At 35.8% G+C, this 23571-nt stretch overlaps 1 protein-coding gene across 2 annotated transcripts in view; it reads right to left on the reverse strand.

Moving 5' to 3' along the window:
- The window catches only part of LOC131041880 (protease Do-like 7), a 141008-nt gene that overhangs the window by 29800 nt on the left and 87637 nt on the right, over nucleotides 1-23571 (reverse strand). For both annotated transcript variants that reach the window (XR_009105086.2, XM_057975107.2), the window contains exons 13-15: nucleotides 23310-23359; nucleotides 19297-19462; nucleotides 16335-16859 (exon numbers count right to left, since the gene is read on the reverse strand). Coding sequence is in view for 1 of the 2 variants with exons in the window: in XM_057975107.2 (XP_057831090.2) it covers nucleotides 16335-16859; nucleotides 19297-19462; nucleotides 23310-23359 (741 nt within the window). In the remaining variant the exon portion in view is untranslated. The remainder of the gene's footprint in view (nucleotides 1-16334; nucleotides 16860-19296; nucleotides 19463-23309; nucleotides 23360-23571) is intronic.

Genomic DNA, 23571 nt, shown 5'->3' on the forward strand with positions numbered 1-23571 from the left:
TTGATGGCATCTCCATCTGGAACAAAACTGAAATAAAAAATTCAGCTCCCCTTGAAACATTACTCCCCCTTTGACATCAATGACTGATTTCAATCTGCAAAACTGAAATGGGGCTCATAGAATATGACAAAGAAACACTCCCTCTGTTAGTTTATTGTAACTTAGTGAAGAAAATAAATAAGGATTCAAATCCTTATAGGGCTGGGCCCTTCTTCTTGATGTAACGTGGAGACTCAGCTGGGTCATATTCACATGTAACGTGTAGTTTAAGCAATTGATGTCTATAGAGCTGGGTCCTATTCCCAAATGTAACGTGTGGACAAGCAATAGGGCTGAATCCAAAAGGTAACGTGGCACAAATTGCAAGATATGTAGGCCCCAAATTGGGTGCCAAAGTGCAAAGTAGAATATGTAAAATAAAGAATTGGTTAAAGCCGACTTAGAAGACTTAAACATGAATCTTGTATATAAACAAGATTCATTCTACACAAAAAATATATATATATTATCCATTGTTAGCCTTATGTGAATAAGCTTTCAAAGAGCAGAAAACTATCTTCTTGTGTCTGCAATTCATTCCTAGGAACAGTGAATTGTCTCAGTGGCAGTGACTCATATCCACAGTCAGCAAATTCACTCCTATGCTCTGTGAATGATTTGCATGACAGCAAACAGCAAATCTCGATAGTGCAGATAAGTCTATCAAGCTATTCCTTGTGGCCTAGTTTGGAATCTTCAGTCTGTTGTTCTTATTTATATGTTGCTTCAAGTGCAGTAAGCAAAGTTGTATGCTGATATTGTCTAAGATAAACTTGGATCTTGTTGCTGGGTTTTTCACCTCCAAGAGGGAGGTTTTCCCAGGGTAAACTTGTGTTGTGTGCCCTTTCTATTTGTGTGCTTTGATTCTTGTAACTGCATTATTATTTCCTGCTCATTACTGTTAATCTGATCACGAAATTCAACACCCCCTGAATCCAATCTGCAATTTAGTGATGGAGTGAGATCACTCCCAAATTCTCCCTCAAGAATTCAAAGTTTCCTTGGGTAGAGGCTTAGTAAATAGATCTGCAATCTACTCTTTAGTAGAAACATATTCAAATTTAACTTTCTGATAACGAACTTGCTCTCTCAGAAAATGATATTTAATAGGAATATGCTAAGTTATAGGGTGCATAACAAGATTTTTGGAAATATTAATGGCACTCGTGTTATCACTAAAGATAAAAAATAGGATGATGGAATTCTACCTTGATGTCCCTCAATGTTTGTTTCATCCAAAGAACTTGTGTACAACAAGACACTGCTGCAATATACTCTGTTTCAACTATATATAAAGTAGAAGCTTGTTTTTTACTCAGCCATGAAACAAGACAGCCACCTAGAAAGAAAGCACCTCCACTTGTGCTCTTTCTATCATCAACTGAACCACCTCAATCTGCATCAGTATAAGTTGCAAGTGTAAAAGCATTACTTTTAGGATACCATAAACCATAATCCATAATACCCTTAAGATACTTGAAGATCCTCTTAACTGCCTGAACATGAGTATTCTTAGGAGTGGCCTAAAATCTAGCAACATAACTAGCAGCTTGCATAAAGTCAGTCAGGTCTAGTAGTTGTAACATATAACAAACTTCCTACCATAGACCTGTAAAATGTTTGATTAACATCTGGAGACTCATCGTCTTTACTAAGTTTACATCTTGTTACCATAGGAGTGCTTACAGAATTACAATCCTTCATTCTAAACCTTTTCAGCATCTCTCTAATATACTTTGTTTGAGAGATAAAAATACCTTTATCTGATTGATGAATTTGTAAGCCAAGGAAGAAGAATAGCTAACCCAACATGGGCATTTCAAATTCCTTCTTCAAATTGGTAGCAAAAACTTTACACATTTCTACACAATCACTACCAAAAATTAGATCATCAACATAAACTAAAACAATCAGCATGTGTTTAGCTTCTTCTTTAACATATTGGTTGTTGTCCACTATCCCTCTTTTGAATCCTTACTATTGTAGGTAATAGTCAAGTCTGTCATACCAAGCACATGGGGCTTATTTAAGGCCATAAAGAGCCTTTTTTCGTTTACAAACATAGTTTTGATTTTCTAATAAAACAAACCCATCAGGCTGCTCTATGTACATTTCTTCATTTAAATTACCATTAAGAAAAATAGATTTGACATCCATTTAAAAAACCTTAAAGACTTTAAAAGAAACAAAAGCTAAGAACATTCTAATTGCTTCTAAATGTGCAAGAGGAGCAACAGTTTCATCAAAGTCAATACCTTCTACCTGAGCATAAACTTTGCACACAGTCTTGCCTTGTTTCTTACCACTTGGCCATCTTCATTTAATTTGTTTCTGTAGACCCATTTTGTTCCTATCGCATTCTTGTTTTTGGGCCTAAGAACAAGTTCCCATGTTCCACTTTTCTGGATTTGATCAAGCTCCTCTTTCAAGGCTGCCACGCCGTGTTTGTCACCAGTTGCCTCTTCAAAACTCTTAGGCTCAAACATGGACAGCAAAGAGATGTCTTCATCCTCATAATAATTTAAATTTCTTCTTGTAGCTCTAGGTTTGTCCTCTTGCAAAATCTGCTCAATAGGATGATTCTCTTGAACAAATTTGGAAGGAGTCTTCAAAGATGTTTTGAATGTGGTCTTACTTTGACCAATTTCGGGAGCATTCTCAATGGTTACATTTGTTGTCCCAAACTGAATATCAGAAGGTGCATTCTTAGTAAGAGCATCTGTTGTATCATGTTGAACACTTTTTTATGTATTTTTTAGGACTTTCACTTGGTGTCCCAGCTTGTACATGTGAAGAAGATTGTTGGACAGCACCATCTACTTCATCTCTTTGAGTGCTTTCATCACCATTTTCCAATTTATTACATGTTAGTGTTCTCATGAACTTTTACATTAATACTCTCAACAATCTTATGCAGTTTTTTTTAAAGCATCTATAAATTTTACTTTTAGAAGAGTAGCCCAAAAAGATATCTTCATCAGCCCTAGGATCAAATTTACCAAAATTCTCTTCATTTCTCTTAATATAACAAGGACCACCAAAAACTCTAAAGTACTTGACTGAAGCAGCCTTACCTTTCCACAATTTATATGGTGTTTTGTTATGCTTTGCTCTAATCAGCCCTCTATTCTTAATATAAACAGCAATATGGACTGCCTCTCTCCAAAAAGAATCACTCACCTTAGACTCATTCATCATGCTTCAAGCCATTTCTTAGACTAATCTATCCTTTCTCTCAACAACACCATTTTGTTGAGGTGTTCTAGCAGCTTAAACTCTCTTTTTATACAATTTGTCTCACAAAAATTTATAAACTCATTAGATGTGAACTCGCCTCCATTATTTGAACGTAAACATTTAATTTTCAGACCTTTCTCATTTTCAACTAGAGCTTTAAAAGCCTTAAACTACTCAAGTAGCTCTGATTTCTCCTTCAAAAAAGTAAACCGAGTCATACGTGAATAATCATAAATTAAAAGCATGAAATATTTTTCACTTTGTAGGCTTCTAGTTCTTGTAGGTCCACACAAACCAGTGTGTATCAGCTCAAGAGGTTTTGTGCTTAAATATTCCTTTGACTAGAAGCTCTTCCTTGTTTGTTTGCCAAGTTGACACTCTTTACACTATCTAAACGTTTAGACTCACCAAAAAAATATCTGAACATTTAGTAAGTTGTGCCATATCTCTAACAGCTTCCTTTATGAGGATCTGAATAAGATTATCAAACCTCCTGTGCCATAGCTAAGTTTCATCTAGCTGACTCAAACAACACTTTTCACTCTTAATGTCAAAAAGAATGTATAGATTGTAAGCTGCCCTACTTGCATCAACAATATATTTACCATTTTTACTGATTTTACAACAATCTAAATTAAAAACCAAGTTGTATCCTTGATCACATAACTGACTAACACTTAACAAATTGTGGTTCAGCCCTTCTACATATAAAACATTTTCAACTTTTGCTGATGACTTACCACCGAATATAACTTTACCTCCATTCATCTTCTTGAGAGTCAAAAACTTACTTTTATCTCCAGTCATATGCTTGGAGCAGCCACTATCAACATACCAAATGGCCTTTTCATTTTGTGCAAGAAATCTGCCACACCACTTATAGAAACTCTTGCAGTGTCCAAAGTTATTACACTTTAAACATATAACATTTTAATTTATCAAAGTAGCAAAAGGATTCCTAATAATGAGTTTGAAGTCTCTTCTTGTAAACACTCTACAATTGATTACCTTGTGTCCAAAATAATTACAAGTATAAAAATAACCATAAAAAAAAAAAGAATTGTTAAACCTAGTCAAATGTGCTTGTCTAGAGATAGAAGACCTTTTGAAGGCATCATTTCTGATTTTTGATGATGAATCCTTGTATTATCAACATTGGTCTTCTGTTGTTCTTCTTTAGTAGATTTAGAACATTGACCTTCTTCAAGGCCAACTCCACTCTTACCTGTAGATTGTTTTTGTGAGCCTAAGATGTCATTCAAAGACATAGAACTTTTCTGATTTATCTTCTCATTATTCAATATTGTTGAAGATTTATCTAACTTTTTAAGTGAAACAATTTCAGCTTCAAGTATCTCACAGTATTCTTCTTTCAACTTAAGCTGACTTCTAAATTCTTCTTCCATTTTCTTTGCTTCTTCAATCTAAATCTTCAAATCAACTATCAATTTTTCTGCATCCTCTCAAGGCTTGAAATTTCTTAGTTTTTTCTTCATTCCCTTCTTGTAACAACAACTTCAAGTTCTGATTTTTCTTTCTTAGTTTCTTGATTTCATTTAAAGCGCTAATCAGCTCTTGTTCAAGATCAACTTCTTCCTCTTCTTCATCAAAGTAGTCTTCTTCTTCTTGAATTTTAGTGATTGTTTCTTCTAGGGCCATAAATAGAATCTCATCATTTAAGGAATCCTCTTCACCACCGTCCAATGAACAACTTTCCTCCTTAGAGTAGAGAATCCTTTTGAAGTTATGAGTCTTCTTTTCCTTTCCCACGTATTTCTTTTTAACGAACTTAGGCTTCTTTTCATAACTGTTGTCCTCATCCTTCTCATATGGACATTTGGCTGCAAAATGTCCTACCTTGCCACAATTAAAGCACTTGAAAGGCAGTTTGCCTATATATTTTCCAGAACCTTTCTTTCATTTTCTTTCAAAGTGAGCCTCTTCAAAACCAGATTCACCATCAAAAATAACACTCGATGCATATTCTTTTTCTTTTCCTTTCTTTAAAGGGCTACCTCCTTTTCGGATGAACAGTAAGAGTTTGTTCTCATCTCATAGGCTGTTAAGATTCCATGAAGCTTATCAACAGTCAACTTGTCAAGACAAGCCATCTCTTCAATTACTGAAACTTTTGCATCAAATCTCAGAGGCAAAGATCTTAAAATTTTCTAAACTATAATATTATCCTCAATCTTTTCACCTAGGCCCTTAAGAGAGTTTACAACTTCATCAACTTGCAAAAAATAAGCAGCAACGTTCTCTTCTTCCCACCTCCTGAGACTTTTAAACTGCATCTTATGAATCTGAAGTTCAAACTTTTTAACCTGGTCATCTCCTTCATAACTTTTTTGGAGTTTCTCCCAAATGTCATAAGTTGTGTCACAATGCATGACTTTTACATATTTTGTCTCTGACAAACCGTATAATATTGCATTCATGGCTTTTGCATTGTATTCGAACTCCTTCTCATCAACATTTGTTGGAGGAATTGAAGGAATTGTGTAACCAAACACAACACTATTCCAAACATTAAAACCAAATGACATAAGATCTCATTTGCACACTCCAAAATGCATAGTTGGAGCCATCGAATAAGGGTGCTCTATTTGTAACAAGACCTTCAAGAGTACTCATTGTGTGCTATTAGAATCAACCTCCAAGATTTTAAACTCTGTTTCTGAAAGTATCCAACTCTGATACCGATTGAAAAGCACATAGAAAATACAAAGGTTGGGGGGGGGGGGGGAGGCAGAGGGAGGGTAAATCAGTATTCTAAACCTTCTAAAAACGAAACCACATAAAACTTGAGAGATCAAACAACAAAGGGCAAACACAAGATATTTCTCGTGGAAAACCCTTTTGTGTATGAAACCACGACACATCAAGTTTTTAATTACCAAAAGAGCACCAACTCTGAAATACGCAAGTGAGCACCAACTCACTAACAAGCACCAACTCTAGTTACAATCAAACTGAAAAGAATTTAATTTACAGAAATCTATAACAGGTTTTTGAACTATATAACATTGATCTTTTCAATGCCAAGACAGAATAAAATAAACTCTTATCACAAGATGGCCACTTCACACTTCATCCACAATCAACCCAATAAAAGGATATGTTCAATCTTCCAATGATGCAAAGTATTGTCAAAACTTTCACGTCTTCATACACAATATGTGCCTTTTCTATTTAACACTTAGAAATACATGTTGTAGTTATCTCAAGCTAGACCGTGAACACTGATAAGCTCAATTAGAGTTCGTCTTAGAGGGGCACAGTCAACAAAAACTTTTTAATGCCAGTTCCCTTATCGCAAATGATTCTCAAATATATATCCTTGTATCACTGCTATTGTTGACTCAGTAAAATGGCCTCAAATTGACCTTCGCCCTCCTTACTCAGGTTGAGCTCTATATAGGTGCCTTTTCAGTGGTGTCGAATGTCTGAGCGACACTCACCCAGCTGCAGATGTGTAGGTGGTTATAGATTTAGGCAACCTTTCCGATTGGAGACTTTCCCGTGTTTGAAGAATCTTCCCAATATTTGTGCAATCCTTCATTTCTTCCTTGCCACAAAACTCCTAACCACACACTATTTCAGCAAAGTGAATTATATTTTATAAAACCAATGTTCTTTTTAACACCTTCAATCAGCACACAACTCAGCAAGCAACTTAAACATTTTTCAGTCTACCATTTCATCACAACATGTGCAAACAATCAATTCCGACTTGAATTAATCACTTCGAAAAAAATTAAATTAATTTAACAAATAAGTGTCGAAAGACACTCAGCAACTTTTAAATGCCCTTTGTTGAAGCAAACTCGACCTTGTGAGGAGGAATGAAAGCAATGTTTTAAATCGCCAAAGGCCAAAACTCGGATCTTTTAGGAAAAACGATAATAAATTGACCCCCTTATAATTTGCAAACTCGGCTTTGTGAGTACAAATGCGAGATTTTAAACTTGGCTTCTCTTGCTATTCACAAATTTGGCCCTTCAAGGTGAAAATACCAACACCTTTCAAAAACTCGGCCTTTGTGAAGGGAATTGTTAAATGTCTTAACTTTAAAATTTTCAATCCCCTTCCTCAAGTGAATTCGATTATTCTAGTTGTTTAAGCAACTCGGCTCTTTTAACCCGTCTCTAAAGCAATTTGTCTTTTTTGGTTAAAATGAGCGATTTAAGTATGCCAAACCTGTCGAACTCCTATACCCTTATACGCCCACTTTGCCCAGTGAAATTTGAATTTTTCAGATAAAATGCACGAACTTAGGGTTTCGTGATTTTGATGGGAAAGGATGAGTTTCATGGAAAACTCGGGAAGTTTGAGCAGAATGTGTGATTTTCTTTGACGCCAAACTTTACCTTATTCGCCGTCTTTCAAGAGGAACTCGAGCTCCTTTATACAAATGTGTGAACATTGAAGGAAATAGGCAGACTTTCTTTAACTTGGCTTACACAGTGAATGAAAATGCTGAGTTCTGCTCTATTACGCCCTTCACTTGGTAAAATCGGCCTTTGGATCAAAAATGCAAACTTTGTGTTTTGCAATTTTTTAAAACTTAAAAATGCTCACCCCCATTTAATGAAATTCGGGTTTTTTCAGATAAAATGCGCGATTTCTCTGTTTGACCTAAGTCTTGCAAAGTGTATAAAAACACCAAACTTTTCATCTATTCGCCCTTTCACTTGGTAAAATCTAGGGTTTTAGATGAAATACTTGAGTTTTGTCTTAAATCGAGCTCAGTAGGGAGAATGTGCGAACTCACCATGAAGGGTTATTTCAGATTTGAAGGTGATTTGAGAATCGCGATTTTGCTTTGAGATTGAGAGGTCGGAATCCATTATGGCCTCGAACTGCAAAATCTCTCATTTCTCTCTTTTCACAAGGGCAACGGGAGTCCCCTATCACGGATGGGGTGTCTGTGCAGAACGCACAACACAACAGACATATTTCAACAAAAATTGTGCAACAATGAAACATTAGAGACTTCCCAAACAATAGGATATGAGTTGGTTCCTACAATGAGATATGATTAAGCTTTGATCATCAAGGATTTCAAGTTTCCTACAGTATATGAAGAGAGTTTATTATATGAACACAATGGGAGATTTCTTCCAGAATCTGCTAATGGACCAAAGGTGCCATTGGACTCCCAATTCCCGCATACTTCAACTAATGGACCTGTTGAAGATTCCGATTACATTTTTCCACCATTGAACAACGGTGTCTTAGTTGAAGGGACAACGGAGGTGCAGGCATTTCAACAATCATCAAGAAATTCAAGATCTAAAATTTATTAGAGGAATTATACGAATCAAGAACCATTAACCACATCAATTCCTTCGAACAATTTCTCTACTCCACCAAATCCGAATGCCAGCAATACACCAAGTTATCCACAAGACTCACCGGAGTGTACACAAGGGAATGTTCCGCCTCTTCCTAAAGACGATTTGAAAAGATTGGGCTTATGTGTGCTTTAAGAATTTAAGAAGGTCAAGGTGAGCTTATCACTATTTGAATTGATGAAGGTACCTGAGATCAGAGAAACATTGATAAGCAACTTGAGTGATGCTACCCTCTTAAGAGCTACCACTCAAACCAATTCCATTATCCAAAGAGGTCCTACATGAAAAATAAATTGAATGAATGATTCAATAATCAGATGATTACATTGAACGATATACACATGTATATATAGAGGTTACAAGACGATGTTCTATAATTAGAACATAATGTTAAAGTAAAAGATTAAAGAGCTAAAAGCTAAATTAAGCTTAAAAGCTAATTAACTAAAAAGAAAAAGTTAAATGCTAAATAAAGCTTAAAAGCTAATTAACTAAAAAGCTAAATGACCATTAAACAAAGAACTAAATATAGGTGACTAAAATATAATTAAATATTCTAATACCCTCAATTAATGGTCATGCTATCTATCACACCAAGCTGCCCTCTAAATTTGAGAAACTTTGCCGGGCTCAAGGACTTGGTGAGGATATCTGCAGTCTGATCTTCTGTAGGAATGTACTGCAGTATCACTGATCCATCTTCAACATGCTAGCGGATGAAATGACAATGAAGCTCCACATGCTTTGTTCGCTCATGGAAGACTAGATTTTTGGCTAATTTTAGAACCCCTTGATTATGACAAAACAAGGGAGTAGGTCCTGATTGAGACATTTGCATGTCTGCAAGCATCCTACGTAGCCAAATTGCCTCACATGTTGCCTTAACAGTTCCCCGATACTCTGCTTCGGTCGAGGAAAGAGCTATTGCCTGTTGCTTCTTGCTAGTCCATGTAACTGCACCTGTACCCAAGCTGAAAACTTACCCAGAAGTTGACTTTCTGTCATCAACACAACCTGCCCAATCTGAGTCTGTAAAACCAACCAGCCTAGGATCTTTGTTTCTGCTGTACAGAATGCCAAAATCAGGAGTGCCCTTCACATATCTAAGCATACGCTTCGCTGCAACCCAATGTTCAACTTTTGGGGCTGACATGAAGCGAGAAATATAGCTCACAGCATAACTGATGTCAAATCTAGTGGCGGTGAGATAGATGAGGCTGCCCACTAGTTGCCTAAATGAAGACTCATCCACTACAAGTGAATCTGATTTGGCTGATAATTTGAGCCCTATCTCCATAGGTGTAGATGCAAGTTTACAATCTTGCATTCGAAACTTATCTAGTAGGCTCTTGGCATACTTTGACTGAGAAATGAATATGAGGCTATCAGTCTACCAAACCTCTACACCGAGACAATAATGGAGAAGTCCCAAACCTGTCATATCAAAATGCGGACACAAATTCTGTTTGACCTGCACAATCAGATGTGCTGCATTGCCAGTAATGATGAGATCATCAACATAGACTACTAGAAATAGAATATCATCACTAGTATGTTTGACATACAAATTGGGATCTGAAGGACTCCTCTGAAAGCCTTGATCAATCAAGTACTTATCAATTTTGATGTACCATGCACGAGGAGCCTATTTGGGGCCATAGAGTGCTTTGACTAGTCTACATACCTGGTGTTCCTTACCGGCAACCTTGAAACCTGGAGGTTGCGTCATGTAGACTTCTTCCTGCAAATTACCATTGAGAAAGGCACTCTTGACGTCCATTTGATGGACTTTCCATCCAAATTGAGGTGAGAGAGTGAGAACAAGCCTAATGGTACTCATCTTGGCTGTGGGAGCAAATGTCTCCTCATAGTCGATGCCCTCCTTCTGTGAAAACCCTTTTGCCACCACCCGAGCCTTGTACTTATCAAAGCTCCCATCAGCTTTATACTTGACTTTAAACACCCATTTGCAGCCAATGGGCTTCTTTCCTGGAGGAAGATCGGACAATACCCAAGTGTTGTTTTTCAGAAGACTATGTTGCTCTGCTGCCATAGCCTTTTCCCATTCAGGGACACCTTTAGCCTCTGTATATGTTTGAGGCTCGTAAATACTGTGAATGTTAGCCATAAGAGCAAAATTAACTATGTGTTGCTTGCTCTTACCTCTAACTGATCTACCCTCAATGAGCTCATCATCATGAAGATCACCAATGGTCTTGGCCCACCACTTAGGCCGGAGAGTAGAAGTACCAACATCTGTTGCAGGATGAAGAGTGCCTGGAATATCTGGAGCAAGCTTTTCTGGATGTGGATCGAGAAGATCCTGAGGAAAGTCAGGGGGTGCAATGTCATGCCTAGTAGACCCCACAACTTCAGAGTCAACTAAATCCCTCCCATCGGGTGGAGCTAAGGGAAGACGAACACCCATACTTATAGCCTTTAACCTTGAAATAGGAATCCTTGAAAAGAGAATTTACGATTTTGAGGAGAAAATCGAAAAACCAAGAAATCTGAGGTTACAAATCATCGTTTTTGTGGAAAAAAAATGGTAAAACCTAGATAATTAAAATCTCACGCGAATATCCAGATTATAGATGAGATAATTTTTAAGAGAAAATTATAAACCCTGCGAACAATTTGAGGAAAAAAACGTGAAAACCCTCCCATGATTTTTTGTAGAAAAAATCGTGAAAACCCTGGGGGACCTATAAGACGAGGTCTGGCCTAAATCAATCTGATCAAGGCAACAATATTCAAATATAGTGAACATGCACTGTTTCCAGGTGTTGTGGCAGTTGTTGAACTTTTGACTGTGTTCCAACATGATGTTGGTCAAAGATGCCATCACGAAAATGGAGGTTGAACGAGGTCAACCTAGTGAAAGCATGAGACAGAAGAATCTGATTCAAAAATCAAAATAGAAGCAGCTACACAAAAAATCTGAAACCTTTCGAGGAGAATTCTAGCATGAATTCCAAGGTGCAATTTTGAGGTTTGGAAGAAACCTAGAAATTAAAATTTTCTGCAAACTTAAACCTGAAATTTTTCTTGAAAATAATCAGAAAAAATAATAATTTGCAGAAAATAAAAAAATACCTCAGATTTTTTTGTTAAAAAAATCAGAAAAATTTTGACGTTTTTTTTTCAAAAAAAAATAGGGGCAGAAACCCTAGGTCAGATGTACAACATAAACGGCGCCCAGAAGACGCCCAAATTTCTGACGTCCACAAAATTAGCAGAAATCGCAGACTGTTTTTAAATTCCAAAAGGCAAATTTGCTAGCACAAAAATTGAGGCACGGAAAACGAGTCACCCAGAAAAATATGAGACCAACCCAGAAAAGCTCTCGAAAAACCCACCAAGAATCTGAAATCAAAATGCAGATCCGACAGCTCAAAAATTGAGGCACGAAAAACGATGCACCCGTAAAAATATGACGACCCAATTGAGGTCTCGAAAACCCACCAAGAATCTACAACCAGAATAAAATTTCGACTTGAACTGAAGGGTCAAAACCCTAGTCGAAAATTGCAAAAACCCTAGGAAAATTTTCAATCTACAAAAAAAACATGAACTACTGCCCAGCACAAAGAAATTCGTCCACGAACCAGAAACCCTAGAAAAGCCTTCAAAAAAGCAAAATCGTTTTTTAATTTAAAAAAATCTAAAAAATATGCCAAACTTTAAAGAATCCCATCGACCCGCTCTGATACCATGAAGAATAAATTGAATGAATGATTCAATAATCGGATGATTACATTGAACAATATACACACGTATATATAGAGGTTACAAGACGATGTTCTATAATTAGAACATAACGTTAAAGTAAAAGATTAAAGAGCTAAAAGCTAAATTAAGCTTAAAAGCTAATTAACTAAAAAGAAAAAGCTAAATGCTAAATAAAGCTTAAAAGCTAAATGACCATTAAACAAGGAACTAAATATAGGTGACTAAAATATAATTAAATATTCTAATACTACAAATGCTCATCAAGCTAGCATAAATATGGTTCAAGACGAACCAAATGATGTTCACCAAACACCAAACATGGTATGCACGGTTCAAGGTTCATCCAGTGCACCAAACAATGAAGGTTCAATGAAAGAATCAAGTCCACCAAAGAAAGACGATATGTTAGAAGGGAAGACCTTACTCAAAAGAGACAGTACAAAGAAGGTCCAGGATTCACCAGTTGTAAATGAAAATCATACTAAAGGTGAAATAACTCCAAAGACTGAACTTGTTTCCAAAGAAGATACAGTTAAGAATGGTAAGGTAGCAACAAAAGAAAACATTGTTTCAAAAGAAGATGAAAGTTCAAAGAAAGCGGTAGAAAGCCAACAAATTCAAAAAGATAAATCGATAGTTTTCTAAATTGTCTTCTAAATGACAAATTGCTCCTCTAAAGTGGGCGCTATAATTAGGGTAATGCCTAATGCAAGATTTACATCAAAATGCCTCCACTGGTATTAAATAGAGACTTTTCACACAAACCATTAAGTCATAAATCTGGTCAGCCACCTTATCTTTCTTTTCCTTAACAAAATGATGCCAACATGATGGTGAACCTGCAATGATGAATTCTCAAATTGTCTCCAAATTAGAAGAAATTTGGACACAAATCTCCTTAGTTTAATGTCCAAACCCTGGCCTTCCAAGGTATTATGAAAATATGGCAATTAAACATCCAAATCTGAAGCAATATGCCTTCCACCTGCAAATAAACTTCAAACACTAGCTGATATGATTTTCCTCCTTTCAAACCCTAGCTGGTTGAAGCTCCAAAAGGATGTAAAACCTGAAAATATGATCAATGATGAACCCTAGGTGGATTCACCTCTCAATGTGGAGTTGGGTTTTCGTCCAACCCACTAATTTCCAAGGGTTTTCGTCCTAAGATTTCCTATAAATGAGAGCCAAATCTCTCAAGCTTCTTGGAGAGAAAATAAATAAGCCATGTATATGTCAAGTGAGCTCCCAAATGCCTTTTTATAATGTTTTCATCCCAACGCCCTAATTAGGGTTTGCACAATTTAAATTAATAATAAATTCACCTTGACTCCTTGGGGCCCAAAAGATAATCACTTCATTAATATTTTAAATCAATACCTTATAACTCCCACAACACCAATATTAAAACTTAATATAATATTAAGTAACATTAGTTAAATATTTAATTTAACTTTAGCATTTAACGTTATTTAAAATAATAACTCCAAACGTCATTAGTTGCCAATGTATCTTCAATTTAAACAATCACCAGCTACACAAATCCTGAAACTGAAGATATTGCATGCTAAAGCTGAGGGGAGACCGAACTATGACCAGCTGCCAAAAATAGCGATTACTATAAATAATAACTACTAAACATAGTAAGTCTCGAACAAGTTGTCCAAAATCACTCCAGAAAGTGTCATCAGCTCCAATACATCCTCTGAGCTCATTGGTGACATCAAAAAACCCCTCTGAACCAGCTAACACTGACCCTGAAAGACAGTACCACCCACTCTGCAAGAATACCTGAAAGTGGGGACATCATATGGTGACCATCAAGGCTGGAAATTAGATTCAAAACTCTCATGAGTGTCTTCCCTCTATCATTTGATGGTATGATTCTATCACCACTTGCTCCCTTCATACCTTATTGGTGATCCTTTGCACAAATACCAAAACTTGAGATTACTCCACCATGCTCATCTTGTACTACTCCAATATTCAGGTGAACCTCTCTTTAAGATCTTGTGGTGCTCCCAACTTCCTCTGTAGGAAGGATATATCCAATACAATTCTGAATTATCCCTTAACTCTTGCTGGTAATCTCTATTCAATGCCAATCTTGGAGGTCCAAAATCAAACACCTTGCAAGGATGTTCCAATGTAGAGCAACTATCATCATATGAAAATATCTTACCTATGGGTGAAGTTGGAATTTGATGATCCACCCTTTTAGCCATGTCAACTTTTGGGACTTTCTCTTCTATGCCCCAAAGCATTGCCTCTTTTCCCTTGGATTTCAACTCTATATTGAACTCTCCACTAGAATGTAACCATTGCATGTTGAATACTGTGCCAATCTCTCCTAGACTCATGGCATAGAAGTCATTGCACAGCTTGTGTCCACCAAAAGTAATAACAAGTTGTGCCTATTATGATGCAAGGGTCGGTGAAACCATCTTGTAGTATTTCATCCTATGTGAATTTTCTATCATATATTCAAGAGTGCAAATGGAAATGGAAATGGAAATGGATCCTTTTATAATCCACGATTTCGAGTGATTTGTTTTTTGATTTACAAATAGCTTATGGTATATGGGACTACCATATACTCCATGCAGGAGGCACCCAAATGTGCTACATATGATGCATGCATACCCTACCCCAGCAATATTTGAACTTGTGACCTTTCAACCAAGAGTGTAAAACCCATGTGTAGCTTGATTCCAAGAACTTCACAACATGCTTAGTCAAAACTAATTGAATATCAAAATGACATCTATTTTTCTTACCACCTTGCAGCATCAATCATTTAGTTGTCCCAGCAACTATGACTCTCTTGACTAGGCCATATTCCATGACCTTGTCTTCAAGTGTAGAACTTAGCTCAAAGAAATGACCTATAAATTGTGAGCAATGATCCTTCACAACTTTGATAGAATTCACAACATATCTCGTATCATTTTTCATGAGCTTTCCTATTATCCAAATGCATGATATGAATTTACTAGAAATAGTGACATTAATCTCATCAAAACCTTTATCCTTTTTGTATCACAAATAGCCAATCGGATCCCATATGCAAAAACAATTTTGAACCTGGAACCACTGAATATACATGCTCTAGATTGCAAGTTGTATCCTTCAAACCAATCGGCCCTTTTAGAATACTTCCCATGATGACAAGAATATTGTAATAACATACATTGTATAAAGCACTAAATCTGACTTTTCTGTTTTTTTCATCCTTCTGGTGTATTCATGCAAGTCCCTTTTGTTCAGATGTCTATTTTAAAGTACCTTCAAGTAATCATCAAGAGTAAGAGGTATTTTTCAGTGTATCAAAATTAAGATGTTTTTATCAGGCTTCAACTGTGTAGATTGACTACTTGAATGGGTGACAAATGTATGTCAGCATATACTTCAATAATTTAATTTATTCAAATGTATTATAATTTGAATGTGAAGATCTCCTAATTCCCAGGACAACACAATGTCCAATGCTCAAAAGGGGTAGCAAAAATAATAAAAGAAAACAACAATCCACAATATGAAACGAACAAGAGACAAGAAGGATAGAAATACATTACCTCATTGCAACTAGAAATGCAAACACAGCATAATCACAGGTAGGCAGCAGAAATTAAAAAACAGATTTTGAAACTTTGTATCAATCTTTGCCTCTGCTATTTCAACTGACTTAAATTGCCTTCATAATAACTCTTCAGAATTTGTTAACTAAAGTACCTCTTGATTATTAATGTTAGAGATGCTATTAAAGAGCGTGTCATGGATGCCAGTTGATGAAAGCATTTCTATTTCCAATCTCTAGTCATTTTCACAGTAGTAGTTCCCTGAAATAACGTTAAATGAAAATCCACACAATAGCCAAGCCTAGAGAATGGTGGATCTATAAACATGCAATATTAGACACAGCAGTGAACATGAAACAGATAGAATGTCAAAGTAAACATATTCTGTTACCTCAAACATAACAAGAGTTGGCTCAATAACTTGCTCTGCAATAGAACCATTCCTTTTCCCTGCTATTCCCAGTTCACCAAAGCCTGGAATATTGCCTGGGGTTCTATTGTCATCTAAACCACCTTCTAGCTGCTCAAGTGTGCCATCCGATGCCACAAGCCCCTCATCTGCAACTTCCTGGAGCAGCCGTCTTTTCTTTGATTCGGATCTACCGATATTTGTAGAATTTGAAAGAAAATTCTGGGGATCAGACAGATTCACATCACCACTAACATTGGTGCCAATATCTGTCAACTCCCTGTCAGTTGCTTTTGATTGTCCTTCCACTCGATCAACTTCTCCATTTTCTGATTCCTGTGATTTTAATGTTGTCACTTTTTCATCATTATGAATAGAAACAGGTGCAGGCAAAGTTTCAACCAAAGGTATGGCAAGCCTTCTTTGCCACAATCCAGACTGATCATTTCGAGTGTAGAATTGAGGTTTTGCATACCATTCATGTCGATCAACGGTGACTAGAACAGACTGCAATCACATACAGAATAACAAGGATATAAGTGGAATCACAATTTTCTAAGTAATTGTAAAAAAACAATAAGAATAACAACCCTCCTTGTACAGCTAAATCCCATCTTTACTCCCACTTACACTCCTAACCCATACCCAGAAGCTATGTATAACCATCATGGTTCCTTTCAAATGACCATTTTATTAGTTTCAAAAAATGCTTTAAGACTTTAAGTGATTATGCCTCCTACTTAGGTTTCTTAGAAAGATAGTCCACACTGCGTCCTCTTAGGAAAATCAATTTCAATTATTTTATTTAAGAAAACACCATACCTATTCAAGTATTAAGTGATTGTTGTTTACAAACTATTTTAAATCAAGCCTGGTCATGGCTTTTGAAACAAAATTAATAAAAAGACACATTTCTGATAATTACATCTTGCAAATAAATAAATTATGGCCATCTTGAATCAGAAGCTTGATGCATAGATAAGGAAATATAAGTTAAACGTGAATTGTTTTAAAAGCTTAAATGACAGATATCCTGCATATAAAAGTGCACTGATGCCTTCTTATACTAGCAACTGGAAATGTACATAAGAGAAATATGTTAAACTACTAAAACAATACTACCTATCAATGATCATGTTCTTAGACATTGTTATTACAAAAATTGATGAAAACACCTACACACACGAGCCTACAATGTAATCTATTAGAGAAAAGGAGAATGGTCCCAACCATTGTTTTGAGACTCAGCAAGTTTTGGTAAGGAGTCACAGATGTGAGTCTGCGTAGGCTCAGGGAATCTAGCCAAGACTCCCAAACTTGGCCAAGCCTGATAGGCAAGACTCAGAAGTCCTGACTGTTAGGCAAAGAAAATATAATTATAAATGACCTGCAGGTTTGAATTTTCACAGTTTATTATGATTTAAATGCAGTGTGAAAAAAATGTCAAAATTCATTTAATTTCTTCATCCAACATTCTGTTGATATCTGAATCGCTACTTTCAGCATAGAAAGGATTTATCCATTATAGTCTCTCAAATCACTACTTTAAGGAAAGGCAAATATTAGAAGGATGTAAAAATATATGCACTTCATTTTTAGTTCAAAATTAAGCAAATAAGCACTACTGTTTAGTAGGAATGCAAAGTAAAGATGAGATCAGAAAAATAAAAACACTAGTGATCTTGTAAAGCAGTGTTTTGCCAATTTCCCAATAAATTTAGATTGAAATAAAGAAATCTCCTGCAAAGGTTAGATGGGTTATTCTTTTAGGAAATAATACAAGAATATTTCACCATCAAATATAACCCTGAATCACAACAACTCACGTGGAATAACAAAGAATAGTTCAATAGATATTAACAAAGCATGGATAAATAATTGTGTCTTAAGATCAATTCACCAAAATAATTAACGAAGCATGAACCTTCATTCGGGTTCACCCAGGTTTTGCCCCAGGCACCCTAGATACCACAGAAGGACCCGTCGGATACCTAGAATGCCTACCCTGAATCCAAGGCAAACCCAAAGCAATACCAAATCAGAATCAATACGAGGGGCTCCACTATAGAACCTTGTAACATAGCACTTACATCATAGAAGCACTCTTCTCAAATCTTTATATCTACCTAGACAATTTATCTTCGTTCCACTTCCTGGAGATTGGACCTAAAGATATGAACAACAGTTACATCATAAAAGCACTCTTATCAAATCTTTATTACTTACCTACAGTTTATCTGTGTTCTATCCCCTAGAGATTGGACCTAAAGATTTAAGCAATAATTACATCGTTGAAGCTCTCTCCTCATATCTCTATTATCTACCCAAAAATAAATAATTCACAGCCACATATGTTCATCTTTCAAGAATATTTTGCTACCCTTAGTTGTTCCCTTCCTTTCCACTCTTATTTTTATTCTTTTCTTCTATTATTTGGTGATTATATTTACTGACCTGGATAGCATCCCAAATGGCAAGATTTCTCATACTTAACAAGTCACTCAAATTCTATGGTGGTTCAATCTAAAATAATCAAATTGAATTATGACATAATGACTTCACGGAGGAATAAAGCCTAATGATTATCTTTATATTAATACAGTAAATGGTAGAATCAAATTGGGTGTCTCCTAGAGTGAACACTTATATAGCTATTGAATTGTACTGTTATATTCAGTCTCTTGTATATTTTTTCTTCTTGTTGATATGCTTTAATCACCTCTCATATTTTGCTATTCTTGTTAGCTATATTTTTCTGTATGCTTTTGTCATTCATTCAGCAATTTTATTAAACTTTTCTTTCTTTATTCTATCTCTATCTATTTTTTAAGTTTCTATTATAAAAATTAATTGCTTCTCTTCTGCAATGATAGTCACATTTTCAAAAACTTCTCTGAGGTAAAAATAAGAAAAATAAGTAATTTAAATATCAATTATAGTGTACCTTGCTTCGGTGGCGATCAACATGGCTCACAAATTCCAAGGGTACCCGTGCCCCTCGGGACAGTTTTGATAAAACAGATATAAAATCTTCAACTCGTGTGATTTCCTCGCCTGAAAATTTCTTTATAATAGCATGGCGAGGAACCCCAGCCCTTGACAACATATACCTATAATGTGCAAGGGCATAGTAATCAATATCAATTGACAAATTTCACAAATAAGTCAATGAATGTAAGAGATGAGAAAAACAGCCATATAGCATAATTAAACTGAAATATGAAATCTCAATAGACTTGTTAAGAATTTTGCAAAGAATGTGTGTACCATGAAGAAAGATTGATACAATTCAAAAAGCTATAGTGTAGATTACATGGAAGATCAACACAGTTGTCAAATAGGTTATCGCATTCACTTAAAACATTGACACTAAAAAATTCCTGGTTCATAATGAATCATCGATGCTATCCAAAAGTAATGATTACGCAATTATAAAGGAAAACTACTTATTATTGCTTTCAGGTACATTCAGCTTGTTCTCTTTCAGAAAACTACTATTACTTCCTGTGATTTCTATTGTAATATGACCTCATCAAAGACTGTCATCTATCTCTCCTGTTAACAATATGATCTGAACAAAGACTATAATCTATACTTCTGTGCTGCATATTAGAAAAGATAAGGACGTGGCTTCATTGTCCTTAAAATTTGAAACATTTGTCTTCTACATTACCTTACAAATTCTGCCCTAGCCGCAACAAAAATAAGAACATGAATTACAATAGATTTTGTTTTGGAGCGTAAGATAAGTTTATGTCTTTCCACAAGCCCTAATCTGGCTCCAGAAAATTGATCTGTACTGGAAAATGGATTTGATTTGTAGTCACTCAACAAACCGAGTCAGCAAACCCTAATCTGATGCTCAAGAAATTTCATCTGTAATGGACAATTGATTTAATAGTTGTACCAAAGAGATTGATTGTCGAAATGGATATCCTACAAATGTATCTAAAAGCATTGTGCTCAGAAAAAGTGAGGGAAGCATATCTCTTTCAAAGTCACAAGTAAGAGGCAATTGAGTTAAAAGTCAGGATTGTAAGCTGGGCCCAAAGTAGGTATAAGTTGACAAATCTTCACAAATCACCTTTGTATAGATACTGAAATTTGGAGAAAATCTCTATGAATAACAAGGCCACAACCTAAGTATAGATGTGCCTACCAAGGGAGTGGAGGTGGCATATCCTACAACCTTGCAAGAAAGCCTTATCCCTAAACCATAGACCTTCCTTAAGCAAGGCTTCCTTATTAGAAGGGGCTCTATAGATTACCAAAAATCATCCTTTTGCCCACGAACAAATAACAAAACCCTCATTCACCAGTGACTCCAAAATCATTGAGCTTTGCCAAACAAGGCCCAAAAAAATTCGAATTTAACATTAGGGTAACTTGCTTCAGCCACCTCATTCCGAAAAACCATTGTCTAGATGTACTTGGAGGAAAACTCTTTATCAAACATGGATTCCAATGTTGTCATGTGCTCCATAATGTCTCCAAAGGAAGGGAAGCCGAATGAACCCTTTCACCACAGAAATTTGTTCCTGGATAGAAACAACCTGAACCCTTGTTGAAGAATCTTAAAATATATGAGGCAAAAGAAAGGAATTTGAAGCTTCAGAGCTCCCTAAACAAATCTGACTCTGCCACATCACAATCTCTGCAGTTGAAATCCCACTCTGCCACATCACAATCTCTGCAGTTGAAATCCCAGATGCTGCCATCAAAACACCTTTGGATGCATCCTTACATAAAGTAGACCCAGTCACTGCTCAGAATGGCTTGTCTCCTTGACACCCCAATATCTGGTAGCAGATCTTGAAAGCAAAGCCAAATGACTGTCTGAACACACAGGGCTATGTAGAACCACCAAAGCCATTTAGGAGGGTGTTTCGTTTGCAATAGTTTTACAACTCAAGTTGTAGCTAATCATCATAACATTAGCCCAAAACCTTAGAAGTATGTACCCACTCATAGTGACAAATAGCAATGCACTCCTGTCGAACACATTTTCCTTGTGCATGGCACATTCACTCTCATCATTGAAGCAAATTACTTCAACCAAAAAACAGCCATAAATCTGTAAATCACATCATTTTGTGCAAGATTTTTGTTCCAGACACAATTAACGTATACTCTAATTGTGCAAATATGTTCTTTTTAGAAAATAGTGAAAAAAGAGACTATTAATATCAAAACAAAGATCATGCCATTTTCCTTGTGCATGGCACATTCACTCTAATCATTGAAGCAAATTACTTCAACCAAAAAACAGCCATAAATCTGTAAATCACATCATTTTGTGCAAGATTTTTGTTCCAGACACCATTAACGTATACTCTAATTGTGCAAATATGTTCTTTTTAGAAAATAGTGAAAAAAGAGACTATTAATATCAAAACAAAGATCATGCCAATTTCACGGTTCTCTCTGATCTATAAGATTTCCACCACAGAAAATAGATAACGAGTTTCAAAACTGCAAATATCTATGTGGCCCACAAAGCAGATCTACCTATCGAGTTTAAGGTATAATCATATACCTACAAGAACTGAGATTATCTACGATATCACTAGTATAAGTCCAAGTACCCATCACAGTCTGCTGGTTTCAAACCATGCCAGAAGATTCAAAAAAAAAATTAACTAACATCCTCAAAATCGCAAAACCAATGCTCAAGAAGCATTATCAATACACTGACAGGGCTATTTTCAAAGAGCATGATATATCATATGTCAGCTAGAGAAACGGCCTTTTTGCAGACATCATTCATTTACCATCTTGGCATTTAGAAAAACCCTGATTAAACATACCCTCATATGGGTTTCATAGCAGCATCACCATCGCCCATATGGGATAATAAACACAGAGCCTTATAACAGCAAGGATTCCCAATCAAATTCTGTTGACAGCTAAACATAAAAAATTTGAAGAATGTAAAAGTATAAATCTCCAAAATTTTCTTGTAGCTTATTCATGTAGGATCACTACTTGAAACACCATTTCAATATGCTCCGCATACCCTTACTTTTCATGTTCTTATGTTCATTCCTTTCTCTCCATTATCTGCTCTAAATTCTGGATGTAGATAAACAATCCACAAGACCACTAGGAGTCCCCATTGCTCTTGAAGAGTTGTCATTGGCAGGACAAGACACAAGGTTCATTGACAGTACAAAACACAAGGTTTAAGGTTGAACTAAAACCGTGAACTGAGTGATCAAGAGGCTGATAAAATATGGGTTACTGCAGGATTAGAAACAGGCACAGAGGTATCAAAAGCAACATCAGACAGAAGAGTAAATATAACTTTCTGCAGGATATCCACTATTGACCATACTTGCTTGCAGATTTGCCCTATTTTTAGGTTAGCACCCGCCTGATTTTGCTTTTTTTCTAGGGCCTCATTTTTTGTCCTAATCCTTTGGTATAGTACTTGTTATATGATCCAGCCCTGTTGATCTTTGGTCATTTGTGTACATTAATGCATTTTCTTTTTATCATTCTTTTCTTAAGGACAAATTAAACAAGTTCCACGAGCATTTATAGGGATCAATTAAAAAAGGCATGAACTTTGATCGGCTGCAAGTATTTTCACTTTCAAATGAATCTTGCAAAGTCCACTTGTCCATCACCTTTGATTGTTCTCTTCCCTTATGGTGCTATCAATTGATTATTGAACCATTCATTATAGTTTCAGAAAACTTATATTGACAAACTATCTCAGCAGATTTTTTTGGTACAAACCCAGCATTATAGAGTGGTGCAGTCCATATAGATGCTTCATGCAAGATATGAAAATGTAAAATCTCTCATCAAATTTCCATGCACAACATAAAGCAACAAAATGAATATAAAATATCTAGTTATATTTCCATACATGATATAAAGAAACAACACCAAAACTTAGACCTGATCATATGAAGATAACTTTAGAAAAAAGAGTCCACAGCACAAACTTACCCCGGTTCAGCAACATAAACTAGACCGCAGTTAAACCGAAAATTCCTGGCCTATTGCACATAGAGAAACAAACAAGCAAATGAAATATTATGAGATCAAGCATGAGAAATATAGCAATATTATGATTATATAGCAATAGGATAAAAAACCAGATAACGTGGAAATCCTGAACCAATTGATAATTAAGAACATTCTACAATAGAAATCTTAATATCATATCAATCCTGCACAATTAAAGACTATTCAGATAAATATAACTTGA

The sequence above is a fragment of the Cryptomeria japonica genome, chromosome 1 (genome assembly GCF_030272615.1).
Source record: "Cryptomeria japonica chromosome 1, Sugi_1.0, whole genome shotgun sequence".
In the NCBI taxonomy this organism is placed as follows: Eukaryota; Viridiplantae; Streptophyta; class Pinopsida; order Cupressales; family Cupressaceae; genus Cryptomeria; species Cryptomeria japonica.